Genomic DNA, 18,047 nt, shown 5'->3' on the forward strand with positions numbered 1-18,047 from the left:
CAATATACATATATCACTATTACTAACACCACCAACCAAGAGGTGCCTTTTTCAAGGTGTCAAGTAGATGAACCCACAAATAAAGGGGAAAAAAAAAAAAGAGACATGGGCGATAGTGGATTTGTTTGTCAAAATTAATTTTGATTACAGTATCAACACAATTTTTTTAACTATTTCCTTATATTATATAAGAATGAGTTGTGGTCGAAATAGGTTTGAATTTCAACGGCATTCATAGGAATTTTTTGAGAATGTAGAATATTGTGTAGTTTTTTTTTTAACTTTTGGTACAATTGAGAGCAACACGTGTTTAGGTATATTTACCAAAATACCTTCATTTTGATACATTTAAAAGTTTTGAATTATGGAAACATTTGGATATTTCTGAAATATGAAATTATTTTGCAACTGTTTTTGCATCGAGTATAACTCATATAAATTTATGTGTTAGTATAATTATTAAAATGGTGTTATAGACACATTTAATTGAAATGTGGCTTTTATTATGCAATTAACACAAAACTTATTAACACGTTGTTATAACTAACCATTGAAGGATATTCATTTATTTGAAACAACTTGGGTAATTTTCAACTGACATTGGTAAGGATTTTTTAGAAATTATAAAATTGTAAAAGCATTGATAAAATAAAGTGTACAACTGTGTACACTATCATTAGTTTTATCATATTTGATGATTTTTTTTTTTAAATATATTATTATTTGTTCAATAAAAAATTATCTCTACCACAGTTACTTTTCAATACATCACATTATAGTACTTTTTTCAGAAACTAATCAAAATAATTTACAGTCCAAGTACACTCAATCCTCGTAATAAATTTGCTTTTAAGATGTGAGTGAGTGTATTAAGGTGTATAAGTAGACACGTGGGTGTAGAAGAGGCTGCTACGATCCTCCTGTTACTGGAAGTCTGGAACAACACCGGCTCCTCGCTTGCCGTTATGGCCACTAGTCCCAGTGTTGCTACCAAGGTTGCTGTCATCGGAAGCGGAAGTAGGCATCTCCCCTCCTCTCTTCCATATTGAAATCACTAGCCTACTACGCTACTAACCAATAAAACATGCTTCTTTTCTTTTTTTTTTTTGCACTACTAATTTGCATTGAATTAGTGTAATAATTGTTGAATTCAGAAGTAAGTGGATAGATGTCTTGCAGTCTCAGGTGCGGTATGTGCATCGGCGCTGGCCAAGAATGGAATTTCAGTCACCATTTTCGAGTCTGGTAGAGGCCCAGGTGGCCGAATGTCTCAAAGAAGGTGGAATTATATATATATATATATATATATATATATATATATATATTTTCCTTTCTTACCACCATCCATTGCTTTCCATTAGCAAATAATAATGTTTTACTTCACATAAAACAAGAAGTGTTTTTTTTTTTTCGGGTGATGGGTCAATTATCAACACCCGATAGAGAAACGGCCGAAGATGGGAGGGAGCTATTATTCGACCATGGTGCTCCTTACTTCACTGTCACCAATCCTGAGGTCGTGGGTCTTGTTCAGGACTGGGAATCGAGAGGCTTTGTTGCTCCCTGGAATGAAAAGTTTGGATCTTTTGATTGCACTTCCAAGAAATTTCTCGTTAGCAATGAGGTCTCTCACTCTGTTTAATCACTTTCCTATTGTGCTTCCCGAGACCACTTTATCTGCACTTGTCTATTTCTTCAACATCATACTTTATCTGCATTTGTATTGTCTTTATTAAATGTGTTTCATATAATTGTGTTCTCTGGCTCTCTATGATTGTTGTTGTTGGATTTATTTAATTAAGACAATATTAACATGTGAGCTAAACATTGGAGTTGATCTAGTCTTTGTTTTTTCTCACGTGAGTGCATGTTTTAGCTAACTAAATGTCAACATGATAGAAGAACACCACATAATTGACATATCTCTTGCCCAGGGAATCAAGTCTTTAGGAACTGGTTTTTTTTTTTTTAATTAAGATCCTATATAAATCCTCCCAGAATACTTCAAACTACATAAAGTAGTGATCTGGAGTACCCTCTGCTGATTCGCTCATTTCTCCAATGTGGTTTTCAGCACAAGTATTTCTTTAAATTTTCCTTCTTTGATTAGTCACATTAAGATCATTTTTTCCCTAGGGTTTTTACATCATCAAACTCATAGGCTGTGTAAATTTCTTATTGCGAATTGCAAGCATTTTCAAGCTTGAGGCATTGTGATTATTAACTTGTTGTGTATCCATCTAAACTTCATACAGTTGCAGATTGCATGAATGCCTAGGAAGTAAAAGTCCTGTTATCATAGCTCAAAAATTAATTTTCTTAAATCTTTTAGTTTAATGTAGGAAGAATCAAATCAGAAATATGTTGGAATCCCAGGAATGAACTCCATCTGCCGAGCTTTATCCTCAGAACCTGGTAATGGATAAGATGCAACTTGTTTCATATTGAAATACTATACTTGTCAAAAAAAAAAAAATGACATTAACTAAAAAAGTAAATCATTTTGTTTCAAACTGAACAGACTTAATGTGTAGGAGTGAGGAGTTGTTTTGGATTGGGTGTTGGGAAGGTTGAATGGTTAGAGGATGAGGATTTGTGGTCATTGACCAGTTTGGATGGACAAGATCTTGGTCAATTTAAGGGAGTGGTGACATCAGATAAGAATATGTTTTCTTCCAGATTCACAATGGCAACTGGAGGAAAACCTCCTTTAGGTATGTCTTCCTCCTTTTAGTTAAACATATTTCATGATTTAAGGTATGTATTGAACCAAATGTTGTTGGTAATAATGTGTGAACGTACTTGTCAAAATGTCTTATGATTCTTTTCTTGTGATGCTTTTTGTTTTCTTGTTTCTCTAATTATGATGAACTTCTCATTGAGCATCAAGTAGTGACTCAATTCAATTGTCAAAGAGAAAAAAATAATAGAAAACAGCATAGAGTTAGGAGCAGAGTAGTTTTTCTTTTACTTTACTGACTCTGTTTTCTTTAAGTACTATAGACTGTAAAGCGAAATTTATATTCCTTCAGTGAATTTGTTGTTCTAATTAGATCCAGAAAAATTGGTGATATAACCTATTCGATGTCTTCTGATGGAGTTGATATTTCATGTACTTGATGCCTTACAAATTATATATAATTAAACATACTTTGTTCCCAAAATGTAATGTATGCGTTGTATTCTGATGCTTGGAACGTTTAACTACATTGTGCTATTACTAGGCATCAAGGAAAGGAAAGTCTAGAATTTTTCCTTAAGATATATGTTATACATTCCTGAATCTTCAATTTTATTATTGGTAGACTATCAAGCTAATCTGTGGTTTCCGCTTAGTTGACTAATTTGAAGTTTTGTTGGTTTTTAGCCTGGGAATTTTGTGTCTAGCAGGGTTCAACTAGCTCATTACACCTTATTTGTTGAATGATGGTTGCGTTGTGGCTATTTAAACTTTCCATTGGTTGCATTATGCATGTCATTTCTATTTACATGCGGGTGCTTTGTGTTTGTGATTTTTTCCCTAGATAAAATGTCTGCTTTAACTGGAAGGTAGTTTTCTGTCAAAGATTAACCAAATACTTTGACCTTTCCCCTCTATTCTCTCCCTTACCTTCTAAGACTTGAGCATGGTACCAGAAATAGCTTTGAAGGTCAAAGAAATTCCTGTTGTTTCATGCTTTGCTCTGATGCTGGCATTTGAACGGCCTTTGCAATCGGTGAGAATTTCTTTTCCACCTTGATGGTATTCTTCAGGCTTTTGCTGATGCAATACAAATATTTATTTGTCCTCTTCCCCTATTCTTTTTGTCTGGTTCCACTCCTATGAACATTTCACAAGTCCAAACCTACCATATCTGCTGGAACTTATTTATAACTTCTGGATCATTGATCGTTTTCTCTACTGACTTTCAGATTCCAGTTAAGGGCTTTTCATTCAAGAATTCAGAAAACTTAAGCTGGGCTTTTTGTGACAGTAGCAAGCCTGGGCGTTCAATCACTAGGTACGTGTGAGTTTAAATGTGAGAAGATTACGAATATAACAGTGATTGAGTTTCAAAATCCATTACTACTGTGCTTTTAACGTTTTCTTTCTCTTTCATTCTGTCTTTATATGAAGTGAACGTTGGGTGCTGCATTCAACAGCACAGTATGCAGAGAACATCATTGCTCAAACAGGGCTTCAAAGGCCTACTAATGCACTACTAGCAAAAGTAGCTGAAGAACTTGTTCAAGAATTTAAAGGCACTGGACTTGATATATCTCAGCTGTTTTTCAAGAAAGCTCACCGATGGTTGGTATTCAAACTCAATTTTAAATTGATGATTTTTTATTTTATTTTTTTTAAAAATGGCAGCTTTTGCTGCATAAGATATGGCATGTGGCTGCAATCTCACTCCCCTCTTTTCAAAACGAGCAGAATAATGTTTAAATTAAAGGTAAATTTGTCTTTTCACTTTTTGCTACCCAAAAAAAAAAAAATTTATGGATTTGAACAGGAGATCTTGTTCTTTCAGTTTATTTTTTTTAAAAAAACTTGAGATGATGTCTTCAGAGGCAAAATTTTGAATACAGGCTATAATGTGTGCAATGCACTTAGTAATTTTTCTCCCTAGCGGGCGGAGAAAATGATTTTGATGCGTCTAATCTAGTCTTAGTAACTGCTCCAAACTCGTATTTCTTGCAATGGCATAGATTTTGAGATCTCTTTATGTGACCTTTCAGGAGGGAAGGGAAACCTCTCTTTTAGATGCATTAATTAAAATCTGTGTGAGTGATCAAATGGTTGTTGGGAGTGTGAATGTTCTAGGATTACTCCATTGACCCGATTGACGAAGAATAAGCATATTTTAGTTTGTTTTGTTTCTACTTCTCATCAGAATGTTTACATTCCAAGAGTGGCTGCGTGGTATTACTTGACAGGGGAAGTGCATTTCCTGCGAAAAGCATAGCAGCAGAGGAGAAGTGTCTCTGGAACGGAAACAGGAGATTAGCAGTGTGCGGTGACTTCTGTGTTAGCCCTAACGTTGAAGGTGCAATACTGAGTGGCATAGCTGCGGCTGCAAAGTTTACTGAACTGCTCGGTTCCTTGTGAGTTAAACATGACTTGACTGGCTGTTGCATTAACAACATAAAGTCCGCTCATCATCATCATCATCATCGACATATGTCTTATATGGCTGAGGCAGGAGAAGAATATTTATTGGAAAGATTGTTCATGTATCTGATTGATCCCACAGAAGATCAGCAGCAGTAATTCCCGTTTTCTTTTTTATGGGTGCCAGTAATTCCCGTACTCTTGTTGTAATAGTCAATAAATGGATTTTTGGGTAAATATTGCTGATTTTTTGTTCTGTATTCTGGGTTTAAACTAGAAAGATAACTGAAAATTAGGAAAAATGCAAAACATTAATTTTCTTTTTCCGATCCTTCCAGTTGGAAGTAACATAATAATCTTTCCGACAACCAATGGCTGATTGACAAATCTGGTTCCCGTGAGGTTGCTGTGTACTTTGGAAGTGAACACATTGAAAGAGACACCTCAAATTTTGAATTCTACATATATATATATATAGACACACACACATATATATATATATATATATATATAGATTTTTTTTTTTTGGTTGGTGCAGAGGGCTTGCATTTTGATAATGCTGTAATGCCATATCCAAAACCAATCCATAAGAGCTATGCCACGTGTGAACATAGCAATCACCAAAGCCAGCAAGATTCTTCCACAAGCGCATATTTCAGCCAACTCTTGCGCTTGAAGGCAGGAGAGATCTTGTCATAACTTGTAAGGAATTTATAGGCAGAGGCGGCAGCAGCAAAAGAAATGGCAACCACAGTGATGAGTTCGTTGAGCCTTAAGCCCGCTGTTTTCACAGCTGAGAAATCAGCAGTTAGAGGCCTCCCTTCACTTGCAAGAACCTCAGCTTTCCGAGTGCAAGCCAAAGGCAGGAAGATCAAGACCGACACACCTTATGGTCAGTCTTAATCTCACTACAACTGAATCAGGCGATTAAAGAATTACTACAAGCCCCCTCTAGTTGCTTCACGAAAAGATAGTAAACAGTAGTGTAATTGTTTCTGAACAAATGGTTTCATCATTATTATGTCAAGTGGTTGATTGAGATGGTATTCGGAATGTTATAATAATAGGAATTAGCGGAGGTATGACTTTGAGGGATGGACTCGATGCTTCTGGCAGGAAAGGAAAGGTAAACATTATTATTATTACTAACTGGTCTAAAAATCAGTGGTCTGTCCTTCTTTACAACCTGCATATGCATCTCTTCCTTTGATTTGATATTCGGGCATTTGTTCAGGGAAAGGGCGTTTACCAATTTGTTGACAAGTATGGTGCTAATGTTGACGGATACAGGTGAGGGTCAAATTTCTTGGCATATGATGATGTAAGATAAAAAAGTGATTGAAAAACGCGTTTATGATGATACTAACGATTTAATTGTTGTTGTTTTTTTCTTTCTTTTTAATAACAAACAACTAGTTTATCCACCACGATATTTCACTATAGAGATATTAACATGTTTTACGTTTGAACAAAATGCAGTCCAATCTACGACACGAAGGACTGGTCTCCAAGCGGTGACGTCTATGTTGGCGGTAAGATTAGCTAGCAATTTTACATGAATCCTATAGTGAAGGAGGTGAAGGAGAGTAGAGAATACGACGACTCTTGATTTTTGAGAATTTATTATAACCTCGTAGACAAGAACATATTATGATCATTCCCCTTCTTAATCCTCATTGATCCTCTTCCCTTTCTTTGGAAAAACAAAGAATATTCTGATGATGAGATGTGATGATCCATTTTGAAATATAATACAGGTAGCACTGGCCTGGCAATCTGGGCAGTTACCCTGGCTGGCATTCTGGCAGGAGGTGCTCTGCTAGTTTACAACACCAGTGCTTTGGTACAGTAGACAATTGCCCCTGTAATCCATGTGACATTATAGCTTGTATCCAGGAATTGTTCCCAAAAACATGGATCATATATTTTGTGGGATCAAAACTCGTTTTCAGCTTGTGTCATGTTAAATGTAAGCATACTTTTTTTTACCATGATATTTCTGATGTGTGATTAGCATCTTTTCCTAATTGGTTCAGATGGCATACTTCAGCTGAGTTTACCAACTTTTGATTAATGATTGACATAAAATCTAAATGATCTCTTGCCGCAATTTCGTTAGGCCCTCCTCTCATTGCTCCATTCAGTTGCATATAGGGATTATATAACACAACAACAGCTCAATGCATTTCCAAACTCCAATGAGGGTAGAAGGAAGACGAGACTGTAAAGAAAACTTGCTCACTCAATATCATTAAAAATTTTATGCGAATGTTCAAACTGTCTTTGGAAAGAGGATATGAATATTACAATATGTAACCCTCCCAGCACCCCCTCAATGCCCTCCAAGTCCCAGTAAACTGTACATTCCTCATTAGGGTACTAAACTAAATGAACTTGTTCTTCCCCAAAATTGATGACAAAATACGTCTACATTGTCAAACAAATCTCATATGAGCATGAACTCCAAGTTGTTACTCTCCCCGTCACCTGTAAGCCTTTACCGACTGACGTGAACCGCACCAATTCACATTGTTTTGTCATGGAACAATGTAACCTATGCTCTCAATTCTTCCATCCAATCATCCAGATCTCAGTAACGTGAAGCATTTCATCATTCTCGTTGCATCTCATGGAAAATATCTTCATCTTCATGCTGTGGAGGTGTCAATTTCATGTAAGATGAGCCTACGTGTCCAACTCCCTCTGCCATGGCAGAGCGAACCATCTGCACTCGAAAAATGAAAGTTCATAACATCAGAGTTCTAATAAATGCATGGAAAATGGATACAAATAATGGTATCCTTAGAAGCTCAAAAGGAAATGTGCATTGGCAATTTTTAGGTTCATTTAGACCCAAAGGCAAGGCTGATATTGAATAGGCTTTATTGTGAAAGCAAGGTCATTAGATCAACTCCCAATCCAAGCTGGTGCATCCTTGCTCTCTGCAACAAAAAGTTATAAAGCTGCTTCCCTTTTCATTTTGCATGGACAAATGATGATCTGCAGTGCTGTTTACTTTTTATTGTTCATCATATTACTGCCGCAAAGCCCAAACAGGGAAACAATCATCTTAGGCACAACATCCCATATATTTGTATATCTATTTCATCTTATGAGCTAATAAATACTACAAACGCTTTTTAAGTTTTATTACTTGACATAGCACTCAAGCGTAACAATAAACCAATACATTGTTTGATTAGACATTTTGAATAATCTGCACTTTTCTCCAGAATAATATCCACATTGTGTGAGGAGAGTACATCACCTTCTCTACTTCTTCACTCAGTAAGGGGTTTTCTTTTAAGTACTGTAATGCTCTGTCTCTTCCTTGCCCCAACCTTCGTTAATTATAGAACAGAAAATTACGGTGAGCCACAATACAAAAATGAAGCCCGTTAAATAACAAGATCCAGTTAAGCTCTTTGAGAATGCAAAACTTTAATGCACTCAAAATCAGACAAACTGAGCTCAATATTGAGCCCAAGCGCTTACTGATACAGTACTATTGAAACCATTGTACAAGACACAGTTGAAAACAATAACAAAAACACGGTATATGTTTAAATCTGATAATCTGATTGTCCTAAAGACTAACATGAGCTGACAGCCAACTTCAAGATGAGAATTGAAGGGCCAGAAGGTGATCTCACTAAATGTCAAAGTCTACCCACTATATTACTAAAACTATTAGTAAGATTGGCGGACCATAGTGCTATCTAGTAAATGATAGGCATCGAATATGGTGACAGAAAGAGTCACTACACTGCTTTTAATTGAATTCAAAACTTCCAGACTTTTCTAACCAAGATAGTAGGATGTCCCAAAATATATACTCTAGCCAGTAAAGAAACAGAAGGGATCATTAAAAGCAATCATGTAATGCATACATCTAAAATGCATCATCGCAACACCATGAAAAAATAAGCAATGGATCTGCCGTGATTGATCATATACCACCTATCCAGCCTATCTAGAACTCAAACAGAAATCAATTGCCAGAATGTCAGAGTAGACATAAAACGCAGATACTAGAAAAGACTTTTGTTCCTATGGCACTTAGAGACAGCAAAATTCATGCAAGAATACACCCCCCCCCCCCAAAAAAAAATTTTTTGCAGAAGTGATGCCCTTGATGGATGCAAAGTACATACCTCTGATCCGCATAGCTATACCATGAGCCCTTCTTTAGCACAATATCCATTATTTCAGCACAATCCAAAACACAACCCTGCAGATAAATTGAAGATCAGAAGGAAGAGAAAATCTTACACATATAATTTAAGTGCAGTGTGCTGCAAGGCATACCAACTTGCTAACACCCTCTCCGAATATGATTTCAAATTCAGCTTGCTTGTAAGGCCTCGAAACCTACAAAAATGACTACTCAGCTAAATGACAAGCACATTTCAGAGCTGGAAATCCTGAGCAATGCGGCAGTTCATATAGATTCGGAAAACTATTTCAATTGTCAATATTACCTCGAGAAGAAATTAAGCAGGTTGAACATAAGTAAAGCACTATGCCTTAGCTACATGTTAAACCAAGTAAAGCATCATTCCTTAGCTACATTATAACTTTAAGTTCCATAACCAAGCACACATTACAACCATATGGAGGACCAAAATTCGAACAAACTTTTCCAACTCCGAAGTTTATCAGTTCTCTAACAAACTTAATTGCGAGAATGTAAACATATAATCTGAATACAAAGATTTTACTCAAATCAGCAGAACTGCAAATCATGCTAACGCTGGCTTATGAAGGACATTTATCCAACAGCAAATATTATGCACTTCGATTAAGGCAATAGAACAAAAAATATTCACCTTACTCTTTTGAACTCGTACACGAACCTTAAGACCAATCTCTTCATCTCCCTTGACCTGCAACAATAAGTCAGAAAGAACTGGAATAGACAAGGATAATGCACAAATCAGTTGAATAGATTTTGTGCTTACAGACTTTATCTTCCCAATAGGCCGTATCTCAAGTCGAACTGATGCAAAGAACTTCAAAGCAATCCCTCCACTAGTGACTTCAGGGTTTCCATAGTATACACCAATCTGATTAAACCAAGAAGAGATGATAAAATGGAGATGCACAGAATAAATCAAAATGCTGATTGCAAATAAATAATGAGTGCAGCACTATATGAAACTGAACTAGAATTAACCAGTGATACGGATATTTTAGGTGCTTGTAATACTACGGATGCCTAAACTTTGAGAAAAACAGCTATCCATACTGATAACAACTATATGAATTATCTAGAAGACAGCAGTTGTGGTGGTCCCCATCATCCCAGGTCTATGACCAAGGTTACTGAAAGTCAGGAAAACATCAAGGTGAGATGTAATACTCAAACCCGGTGAAGTGCTGTAGCTATGGAATGGGATAGCATCCCCACCTCCTAAACTTTTTGGATAAAGAAAAGGAAATACCTTGTATCTTATTTGATTCAGGAAAATAAGAGTACATCCAGCTTTTGAAGCATTGCCTGACATTTTACGCAAAGCTTGACTCATAAGCCTTGCCTGCAAACCCATTTGTTGCATTCCAATTTCTCCCTATGCAGAGAAGAATGAACTAAGTAGAAGGCATTGGTGACAAATTATCAGGTTCTAAAGTTGAAAAGAGAAGCATGTTTCTCACTTCTATTTCAGCTCGTGGGGTAAGAGCTGACACTGAATCAATGCAAATGAGATCCACAGCACCAGATCTACACATGCGATCCGCAACTGAGACAAGACATATTTCAACTAAAGTAAGTGCATCTCCACAGCTGAAGCTCAATCATCAGAAAATGTTCGCAAAGGTTTTCATTCTTCCAATGTTAACAAGGGAAAGAAATTACTCTCTAGAGCCATCTCTCCATTATCAGGTTGGCAGACAATCAAATTTTCTACATCTACCCCCAATGCCTTTGAGTAAGCTGGATCAAAAACATGCTCAGCATCGACAAGCATTGCATTACCGCCTAGCTTCTGCATATTCAATTTCAAAATAACTTCATTTGGTCGTAAGGCAGAAAAGAACCCAACATAGAAATATGACCTAATAAAATCATCCCCAGAGCTACCTTCCAAGGGCAACTAAATCACTCTACTTGATTTTTTGAGCAGCTGTTTAATCTTGTATTGTTTTCCAGTTCACTAAACTGGCACTTCAGATATGAAAATAGTAAAATGACTCGCCTTTTCCAGCCTTGATTCCCAACCCCAACCCAAAAAGGGAAAGGGAGAAACCAGCAATGAATGTACATCTGTGATTGTCCCTGCATAGTTCATGTACGTACAGAATAGCAATTTAGATACACAGTGTACCTGTACTTCTGCAATTGCATGGAGTGCAAGAGTGGTCTTTCCACTACTTTCCGGTCCATAAATCTGAGATACAAAATAATTAGAGATGTCAAGAACAAAAATACAATGATTAAGTTAATTAGATGGAAATGACTCAACAATTGCTATCAATTACCAAATAGAAAGTTATACAGGATGCATTCTCTACTGCAATTAATGTGAGAAATTCTACAATTGTCACCACGACACTGCACTTAATACTTATATTAAATTCTGGTTGTATTGCAGTGGTGTGTCATACATGTTCTTGGTAAGTAGAAGCAACATCCATGTGGATGTCATTTACATGTGATGGATTCTTCTTTTTATTTTTTTTTGGGCAAGTATAAGTACTTATATTGATAACCATAGAAGAACACTTGGTAGTGATTTCATCCCTAAAAGAAAGTAACCAGTTATCCTTGACATAAGTCATATACACGAATAATTACCACAGCAATATTAGATGGAAAACAGCAAAAAAAAGTACTAAATGTAAGACCTCCACGATTCTCCCTTTGGGGAGGCCACCACCCAAAGCAATGTCTAATGTCAAGCAGCCACTTGGAAAAGTTTCACTGCAGCCAAAGGAATAGACCAAGATCCTTATATATTTGCAGTAGTCATAGTATTTTGACTCTTCCTTTGTACAGGTAATGTGAGATCAAGATTTGTTTATGAAATAAAAGAACATACACCAAGGCCCCGCCTGCACCGCCAAGTCTTGTAACACTTCCTTTCCCAAATGAGTTGTTTATGTCATTCATTGCTGTTTCCAATGCTTTTTGCTGGAAAAATGTTTTAAGTAATCAAGTTAGCACCAAGCCGTCATTAATCCACATAGTGCAGCAACAGTTTACATCTATACTTTGTCAAGATGAATTGGCAGCATGAGGTTTAAGCACTCCTAAGTCGTTAGTTTTCAAAGCCAACCTTACTCAGAGACCAAGTAATGCTAATTTAGTAGTTTGAAATATTCCATCAGGTAATAAACACTGATGAGAAGCCAAACGCATGATGAGATGGGTTATAGAAAGGACATATGTTTCTAAAATAACCTAGCCCAAAATAGAGAAGCCATTTGACTGTGAAGCAGGTATCTTTCACTTCACCAAGAAGAAAGCAGAGAAAATAATCATTCAGAAAGACAGAATAGCAGAGTATCAAACAAACACAAAAAGAAGCTCATTTTGCCGTACATTTACAATTGTGATAATTTTTAGATATAAAATGAACTCCTTTGTACCCCCAATTTTGCAGCATCAGCTGTAAGGAACAAGAAAGTCTCCCTCTTTCATTTTTAAACGTTGCCACTTTAAAAATGAGAAACGAACTATGATATTCATCTGAAAAAATCAATTTTTTTCTTGAGCAAAGAATAGTCTTTTTATCTCGAAAGACTTCCTATTTGAAACTTTTGCCTCCAACCCGCAACATACTAACATTACAGAAGTAAAAGCATTTCATTTAAAGAAAAAAATGAAGTAGTAAAAGAGAAGAAATTTTGAGACAGACCCGGTCAAGAAAACGAGGATCAGAGTCAGCAGAAAGAGCTCCATTGACTTTAGCATCATATTCGGAGCGAACCCTTAAAGGTCTGGGGGTTAATTTCTGCTTCATGGGAAGGATAGAAGAGCTCTGAGATACCTGAAGAGATGAACAACTCTTACGAGACAAAGTGTAAAGTGACGAATAATACCTCTTACTAGTATCACTCAAGGATAAAACTTGGGGTTTTATTGAGTAAAAGGTTAACTCCATCACAATAGTCCAATTTAGTCTGGTTTCTTTTACGTATCAAAAATAATACTCCTAGTAAAGATTCTTTCTTTCTGCCAGTGGACTGACACAGAGAGGGGGGTTCATAAGAAGAGCATTGAGCGTTGAAGTTGAGAAGGACGACGTTTATAGAGCGGGGGAGAGGCGCTTGGAGCCTTTCGACTTTGGGGCCTTGAAAGATATCATCGTATCAGAGTTGAGAGATTCCACTGAATATATGGGGCAAAGTCATAAAAGGAGGAAACCATAAGGGTTTTCATGCAATTAAAGCGAAGGGGTACGAGGGAGTAAAAGGTTCACGTATGGTAATAGAAAAAGAAATAGAGAAACTAGGAAGTAAATTTTGGGAATTGCAAGAAAACTCTGAAGACAATGGCGGAAGAAACGCCGGAAGGACACCTGGTAGAGTCCATGTCGGCGGAGGAGGAGGCCTCACCCAATAAGAATGATGGGAATGAAGGGACAAGTTCGGAAGAATCTTCACTGGGAAGGTGTCTCTCTACTTTGATCTCTACGATAATTCAAGATTTCGATAACAGAGCTGAACACACTCTTCGCAGCCAAGATCAACTCTCCTTCGCCCTCCATCGTCTTACTGCAGGTTCACTCTTTTTTTCTTTCTACTCGCCTTCCCCATTTCTCCAAAATCTCTCTCCCCCAAAACAACCCCACCTCTGCCCTTAGTTTTAGCTTAATTATCTTTTTGCCCAGCTTGCACCTCTTTTGCCTTTTATTTATTTATTTTTTTCGTTTCACTATGGCATATTGCAATAAATTGCTCATGCTACTTCTTGGAGGAGTGTTACCGGCATCTGGGCTATTTAGCTTTTGTTTTTATGTACATGTTTGTGAACTCTATCCCTTTTTCGTGTATTTTGGTGGGTTTTTTTTTTCCTTAAAATTGTTATAGGAATTTAGTAGTTGATTTTACTGACTATATATAATGGGAACTTTCAGAGCTTGATCAATTGTTAGATGATGCACCATTGCCTTTCGTTATGCAGCATGCTGCCAGAATTTCTGGTGTTAGGAAAAGGTTTACATCTCTAAATTCAGTTTTAAAGTCCATACAGCGCCGCATTGATAATATAGATCGAACCTTGTCAGCTGCCTCGCTCCAAGGTAGTGTTCTTCCTTGCTGGACCTCACTTTTATATGTTAATTTGTTTGCTAAGATGCATCAATCTGGAAATGCCATGATTCATTCGTTTACCAGAGGAACATATTTTACTGTTGTAGCTTCGTGCTTTTAGACATTTCAAGCTTTTAAGCACTCCTATCAGATTTACATGATGTTTTTTTGCTTTTATAGATTCTGTGATGTTCATTACAGCCCATTGTGCAAATATTGAATAGGTGAGATTCTCAACAATGGGATGTTACAAGTTGTTTTGGCACCCATGGATCACAGAACTCTCTGCATTATATTGTCTCTTTTGTCTGGTTCATTAGTTAATGGTTCCTTCGAGTGGCATTGGATAACTTTGGTTGCAAGTCGGCTGTGAGGTTTGGATAATATTAAACTTGCAGATTTGGACTTAAAAGAAACAAGTAGAAACGATATGATAGATTTCCTTCAGATTGGTTGAGCACTGCTTCTGACGTAATTGTTCTACTTAGGAAAACATGTTGCACGAAGAGGTGATTGATGGGAATGGAGAGGAGAAGGACATTGGAACCCTCACAATTTTATCTTACTGCCACACAGAGGCCTTATTTTGCATGAGATGTTTTGTTATTGGAGGTCAATTATCCCCCACTCGTCCAAGTTGGAGAGTTTAGAATTGAAGCATAAGGAGATAAGCTCTCTCTTCGTTTTTTCCTATGCATTCACCTTTTCTCCTATTTACATTCTCCTTCCATCAAACAAGGAAAGATCACACTGGCTCCAAAGGCATTTATCTACCACCTTTGTGACAGATTCTTGTTCTTCATATTGACCTGGTTGTGATGGATGCTGAATAATTCCTTCTTCAAAATTTTTTTTTCCCTTTGAGGAGTGTATGGGGGACAGTTCTCGGTTTCATATGTTGGTGCGGTCTATAGTGGGCATTCAAATTCTTTAGCAAAAGGTGTCACTAATAGGAATCCTTGCACCAAAAGGGCCTTTTTCTGAACGCTTTTTTTTTTTTTTTAATAACTTTATGTGATGGTAAGCTTTTCTTAACCTCTCTTATAGGGTGGGAAAAGGTTGACTAGTTTACTCTGCTTATCTTTTCGTACATGGTAATCATCTGTTTGTTTTCACAGAGTTTAATTCCATAATACCTTGTGCTCTCTCAAACACGTACCAATTGTTACATTTTGCACTTGTTAACTGGAAGCTTTTGTTTGCATCAACTGTTAAAGCTTGCTCAACGTTTCAATTTCTTTTTTGCTCAATGGCATCTGGCAGAGAAAGTGCTAACAGAAAGCGGGGGATCACATTAAGTAAGCTACATCTGACGTTCATCGCTCACTGCTACATTGTCATGGTGGATACTTTGTGGGACAAACAATTAATGTAATTCAGAAATTTGGAGCAGATTGCTTTTGTAGGCTTGTTTCTGAAATTGATGATCTGAATGCACAGGGCCTCAGATTTGTCCCCTAGTTTCTTGAATGCACAGGGTCTTTTTATACTGCTTTATGGTTCTGTGTCTGACTTTTTTCCCGAGGTCTGCAATGCAATGCCCATGCGTGGTATACCCCCTTTGACTCTCGAACTGCTACTACTTTCCTTTAACTCTGATGCTAATGGGCTTTATTCGCAAGGGCGCGTAAATTGGGAATCGTATACGTTCTGTGCTTTCGTAGAATCTTGGGCCCGTGGCCCAGGTGAGGCCAGATGTTGCGAGCCCTGACGAAATTATTCTGTCAGCTCAGGTCCTGTGGACAACTTAAGTAGCCCAACAATTTTAATGATTAGCGCAATCACCAGGAAATTTCGATGTCGAACAAATTAAATGACATGCGCAATTCTTAGGAAAAGATCAGCTTAGCAAGAAATAATTAGAACTCGATCAACACGCTTTTTTTTTTTTTTGGTGGGACTGAAGTCATTTACTTGAGCTAAACGTTCAAGAAGTTTAGTTCCAAATATATGTTGAAATCGCAGAACAACTTAAAAAAAAGCTTCTTTCTTTTTAGTTCATGCATGAACAAGTAGTTTCTTAGTACTATCTCTTTCATTTCAGAACGCCCTTGACTTTAACCAAATGAACTAAAAAACCTGCCTTCTTGTCTTGCTGATGCATTTCAACTTGACATTTGAATATGCAGATGTCACCTGAGTACCCACACCCGCCTCTTCTTGTTGAATTAAACATAGATTAGTCATCATAATCTCGGGTTGAATGCCACTCGCATTCTTAATCCTTCAAAATACCAACGACTGTGTGTGTTTTTTTTTTTTGGTTGGGAGGGGGCGGATAACTTGCTAGCAAAAGAAAGGTTTTCGGTCACAAGAACGTAAGATGTTGAAAACTGAGGAACATTACTTGTCGAGGCTTCGCCATGAGTTTAGTTGAAAATCCACTAATAATCAATCAAGTGGAAACAATCTTCCTGTTGCTTAGGAGGATAACTGGGGGCCCAAATAAATTTTTTTTTTTTTAAAGAAAAGGAAAAATGGACAACACTTTCTTTGCATCCAATCCGATAATTCTGCGAGTTTGGTAATAAGTTGCTTTCACAAATCCCTTGCGCTCGGGGGCTGTTGTATTTATGAAATGGGAAACTGAGGTTCTAAGTAGACTTTTAGCTCCAAACCTTAACCTAATTCTATCACTTATATCTTTGTCACAATATAATTATATGCAATGCTGATGCACCATCAATTCCATTAACTAATTTTAAACACAGTACTATATTATTTTCTTCTTCTGATGACTTGAGACTTACCAAGCCGTCCCCATCGTTTAGTTGAGCTTCCAACTATCGATTTCAAAGTAAACATCAATTAATGTTCAGTGGCTGACACCCGTGTGGAATTCGTAAACAAAAGAGATCCAAGACACCACAGACCACAGACCACATTATGGGGGTAATTACCTTCATCGTCTGGTCATATTAAGGATTCATATTCTTGGGTTTATCCATGTGAAAATGAAACAAGCCGACCTCTTTGAAAGGGCTCTTAGCTAGACTTTTATCCCCCCGGCGATCAAGAAAACATCAATCAATACCACTACTAATTAACGTTGACAGTCCTAAACATTTCTGTGATCTTTTGACCCTAGTGTTCATCTAGCATTGTAGTATATGTTATGTTTGGCAGCATAGAGATTTTAGTTGAAGCCATCCATCAAAACGTAGAAAAATATGCGGGGTTGGTGATCCATCATTTAGTAGTTGTACTTTTTTTATATGCAGGAGTTGTTTACGTTTTTCTCCCTCTTCTTCCTTTCTTTTTTTTTTGTCTGCTTTGATGTTTTGGCATTTTCTTTTAGGGAATCGAATCATGGAGCAATAAGATATAGTACCGGGAGAGTTTTTCGGGTACGGTTGACTTCTCATCCCCAAACGCTAACTAAAATGGATCCTTTGCTTCTCCTACGTGCCTGCTTCGGCCACCCAAGACGTATAGTGCATATATTTCTGTTAATTCGAAATTTTTGTATGCAGCCTTATTTCTTTTAATTGACCATTATTTATCAAAACCTTGCCAATTCAAACTCGTTGTGTGCTTGTGCTCGATCGCTGCTCTCTGTCAACGGGGTTGAGCAACGCACGTAAAGGCCTTCTTCAAAGCTATCAATATCAAGCTGAGTGCATGCAAGTTGACCGGTGAAGGTCTCAGTTCTTATCCAACCTGCTTTGGCATTAATTTGTAGTTATCTTTTCCGGCG

General features: G+C 37.1%; 4 protein-coding genes across 8 annotated transcripts; 3 read left to right on the plus strand and 1 right to left on the minus strand.

Moving 5' to 3' along the window:
- Nucleotides 1-912: 912 nt before the first annotated feature.
- LOC113772463 (renalase) lies at nt 913-5,421 on the plus strand. 2 transcript variants are annotated; one of them, XM_027317059.1, is made up of 9 exons: nt 913-1,017; nt 1,180-1,279; nt 1,444-1,624; nt 2,343-2,415; nt 2,535-2,714; nt 3,619-3,716; nt 3,913-4,001; nt 4,118-4,291; nt 4,921-5,421. In XM_027317059.1, exons 1-9 carry the CDS (start codon nt 966-968, stop codon nt 5,090-5,092), a joined length of 1,119 nt encoding a protein of 372 aa, XP_027172860.1. In that variant the 5' UTR covers nt 913-965; the 3' UTR covers nt 5,093-5,421. The 2 variants fall into 2 exon arrangements, with proteins under 2 accessions (XP_027172860.1, XP_027172861.1); XM_027317060.1 differs by having other exon boundaries at nt 3,637-3,716.
- A 338-nt stretch (nt 5,422-5,759) lies between these two features.
- Nucleotides 5,760-7,139, plus strand: LOC113772468 (photosystem II 10 kDa polypeptide, chloroplastic). The gene is made up of 5 exons (XM_027317069.1): nt 5,760-5,987; nt 6,163-6,221; nt 6,330-6,385; nt 6,575-6,627; nt 6,853-7,139. Exons 1-5 carry the CDS (start codon nt 5,837-5,839, stop codon nt 6,945-6,947), a joined length of 414 nt encoding a protein of 137 aa, XP_027172870.1. The 5' UTR covers nt 5,760-5,836; the 3' UTR covers nt 6,948-7,139.
- A 180-nt stretch (nt 7,140-7,319) lies between these two features.
- LOC113772465 (DNA repair protein recA homolog 1, chloroplastic) lies at nt 7,320-13,381 on the minus strand. 2 transcript variants are annotated; one of them, XM_027317062.1, is made up of 13 exons: nt 12,955-13,374; nt 12,136-12,227; nt 11,942-12,017; nt 11,422-11,484; nt 10,953-11,082; nt 10,751-10,836; nt 10,540-10,665; nt 10,057-10,161; nt 9,925-9,981; nt 9,404-9,466; nt 9,250-9,326; nt 8,364-8,436; nt 7,320-7,820 (listed from the first exon to the last, which is right to left on the minus strand). In XM_027317062.1, the coding sequence occupies exons 1-13, from the start codon at nt 13,198-13,200 to the stop codon at nt 7,707-7,709; spliced, it is 1,308 nt and encodes a 435-aa protein (XP_027172863.1). In that variant the 5' UTR covers nt 13,201-13,374; the 3' UTR covers nt 7,320-7,706. The 2 variants fall into 2 exon arrangements, with proteins under 2 accessions (XP_027172863.1, XP_027172864.1); XM_027317063.1 differs by lacking the exon at nt 7,320-7,820 and having other exon boundaries at nt 10,061-10,161; nt 12,955-13,381.
- Nucleotides 13,382-13,502: 121 nt separating this feature from the next.
- LOC113772467 lies at nt 13,503-15,841 on the plus strand. Of its 3 annotated transcripts, none has more exons than XM_027317065.1 (3): nt 13,503-13,819; nt 14,176-14,340; nt 15,614-15,841. In XM_027317065.1, exons 1-3 carry the CDS (start codon nt 13,591-13,593, stop codon nt 15,646-15,648), a joined length of 429 nt encoding a protein of 142 aa, XP_027172866.1. In that variant the 5' UTR covers nt 13,503-13,590; the 3' UTR covers nt 15,649-15,841. The 3 variants fall into 3 exon arrangements, with proteins under 3 accessions (XP_027172866.1, XP_027172867.1, XP_027172865.1); XM_027317066.1 differs by lacking the exon at nt 15,614-15,841 and adding an exon at nt 14,839-15,607; XM_027317064.1 differs by lacking the exon at nt 15,614-15,841 and adding an exon at nt 14,531-14,828.
- Nucleotides 15,842-18,047: the final 2,206 nt, after the last annotated feature.

Source organism: Coffea eugenioides, chromosome 5, assembly GCF_003713205.1.
Source record: "Coffea eugenioides isolate CCC68of chromosome 5, Ceug_1.0, whole genome shotgun sequence".
NCBI classification, from domain to species: Eukaryota; Viridiplantae; Streptophyta; class Magnoliopsida; order Gentianales; family Rubiaceae; genus Coffea; species Coffea eugenioides.

Coding starts and splice junctions, on each gene's coding strand:
- LOC113772463 (XM_027317059.1), top strand. CDS start 966: ATGGCCACTAGTCCCAGTGTTGCTACCAAGGTTGCTGTCATCGGAAGC. Junction 1,625..2,342: donor AATTTCTCGTTAGCAATGAG/GTCTCTCACTCT, acceptor AGTTTAATGTAG/GAAGAATCAAATCAGAAATA. Junction 2,715..3,618: donor TGGAGGAAAACCTCCTTTAG/GTATGTCTTCCT, acceptor TTACCTTCTAAG/ACTTGAGCATGGTACCAGAA.
- LOC113772468 (XM_027317069.1), top strand. CDS start 5,837: ATGGCAACCACAGTGATGAGTTCGTTGAGCCTTAAGCCCGCTGTTTTC. Junction 5,988..6,162: donor CAAGACCGACACACCTTATG/GTCAGTCTTAAT, acceptor TTATAATAATAG/GAATTAGCGGAGGTATGACT. Junction 6,386..6,574: donor GCTAATGTTGACGGATACAG/GTGAGGGTCAAA, acceptor AACAAAATGCAG/TCCAATCTACGACACGAAGG.
- LOC113772465 (XM_027317062.1), bottom strand. CDS start 13,200: ATGGAGTTAACCTTTTACTCAATAAAACCCCAAGTTTTATCCTTGAGT. Junction 11,083..11,421: donor ATGCAATTGCAGAAGTACAG/GTACACTGTGTA, acceptor TTGAATATGCAG/AAGCTAGGCGGTAATGCAAT. Junction 10,162..10,539: donor TGAATCAAATAAGATACAAG/GTATTTCCTTTT, acceptor TGGTTTAATCAG/ATTGGTGTATACTATGGAAA.
- LOC113772467 (XM_027317064.1), top strand. CDS start 13,591: ATGGCGGAAGAAACGCCGGAAGGACACCTGGTAGAGTCCATGTCGGCG. Junction 13,820..14,175: donor CCTCCATCGTCTTACTGCAG/GTTCACTCTTTT, acceptor GGGAACTTTCAG/AGCTTGATCAATTGTTAGAT. Junction 14,341..14,530: donor GTCAGCTGCCTCGCTCCAAG/GTAGTGTTCTTC, acceptor TTGCTTTTATAG/ATTCTGTGATGTTCATTACA.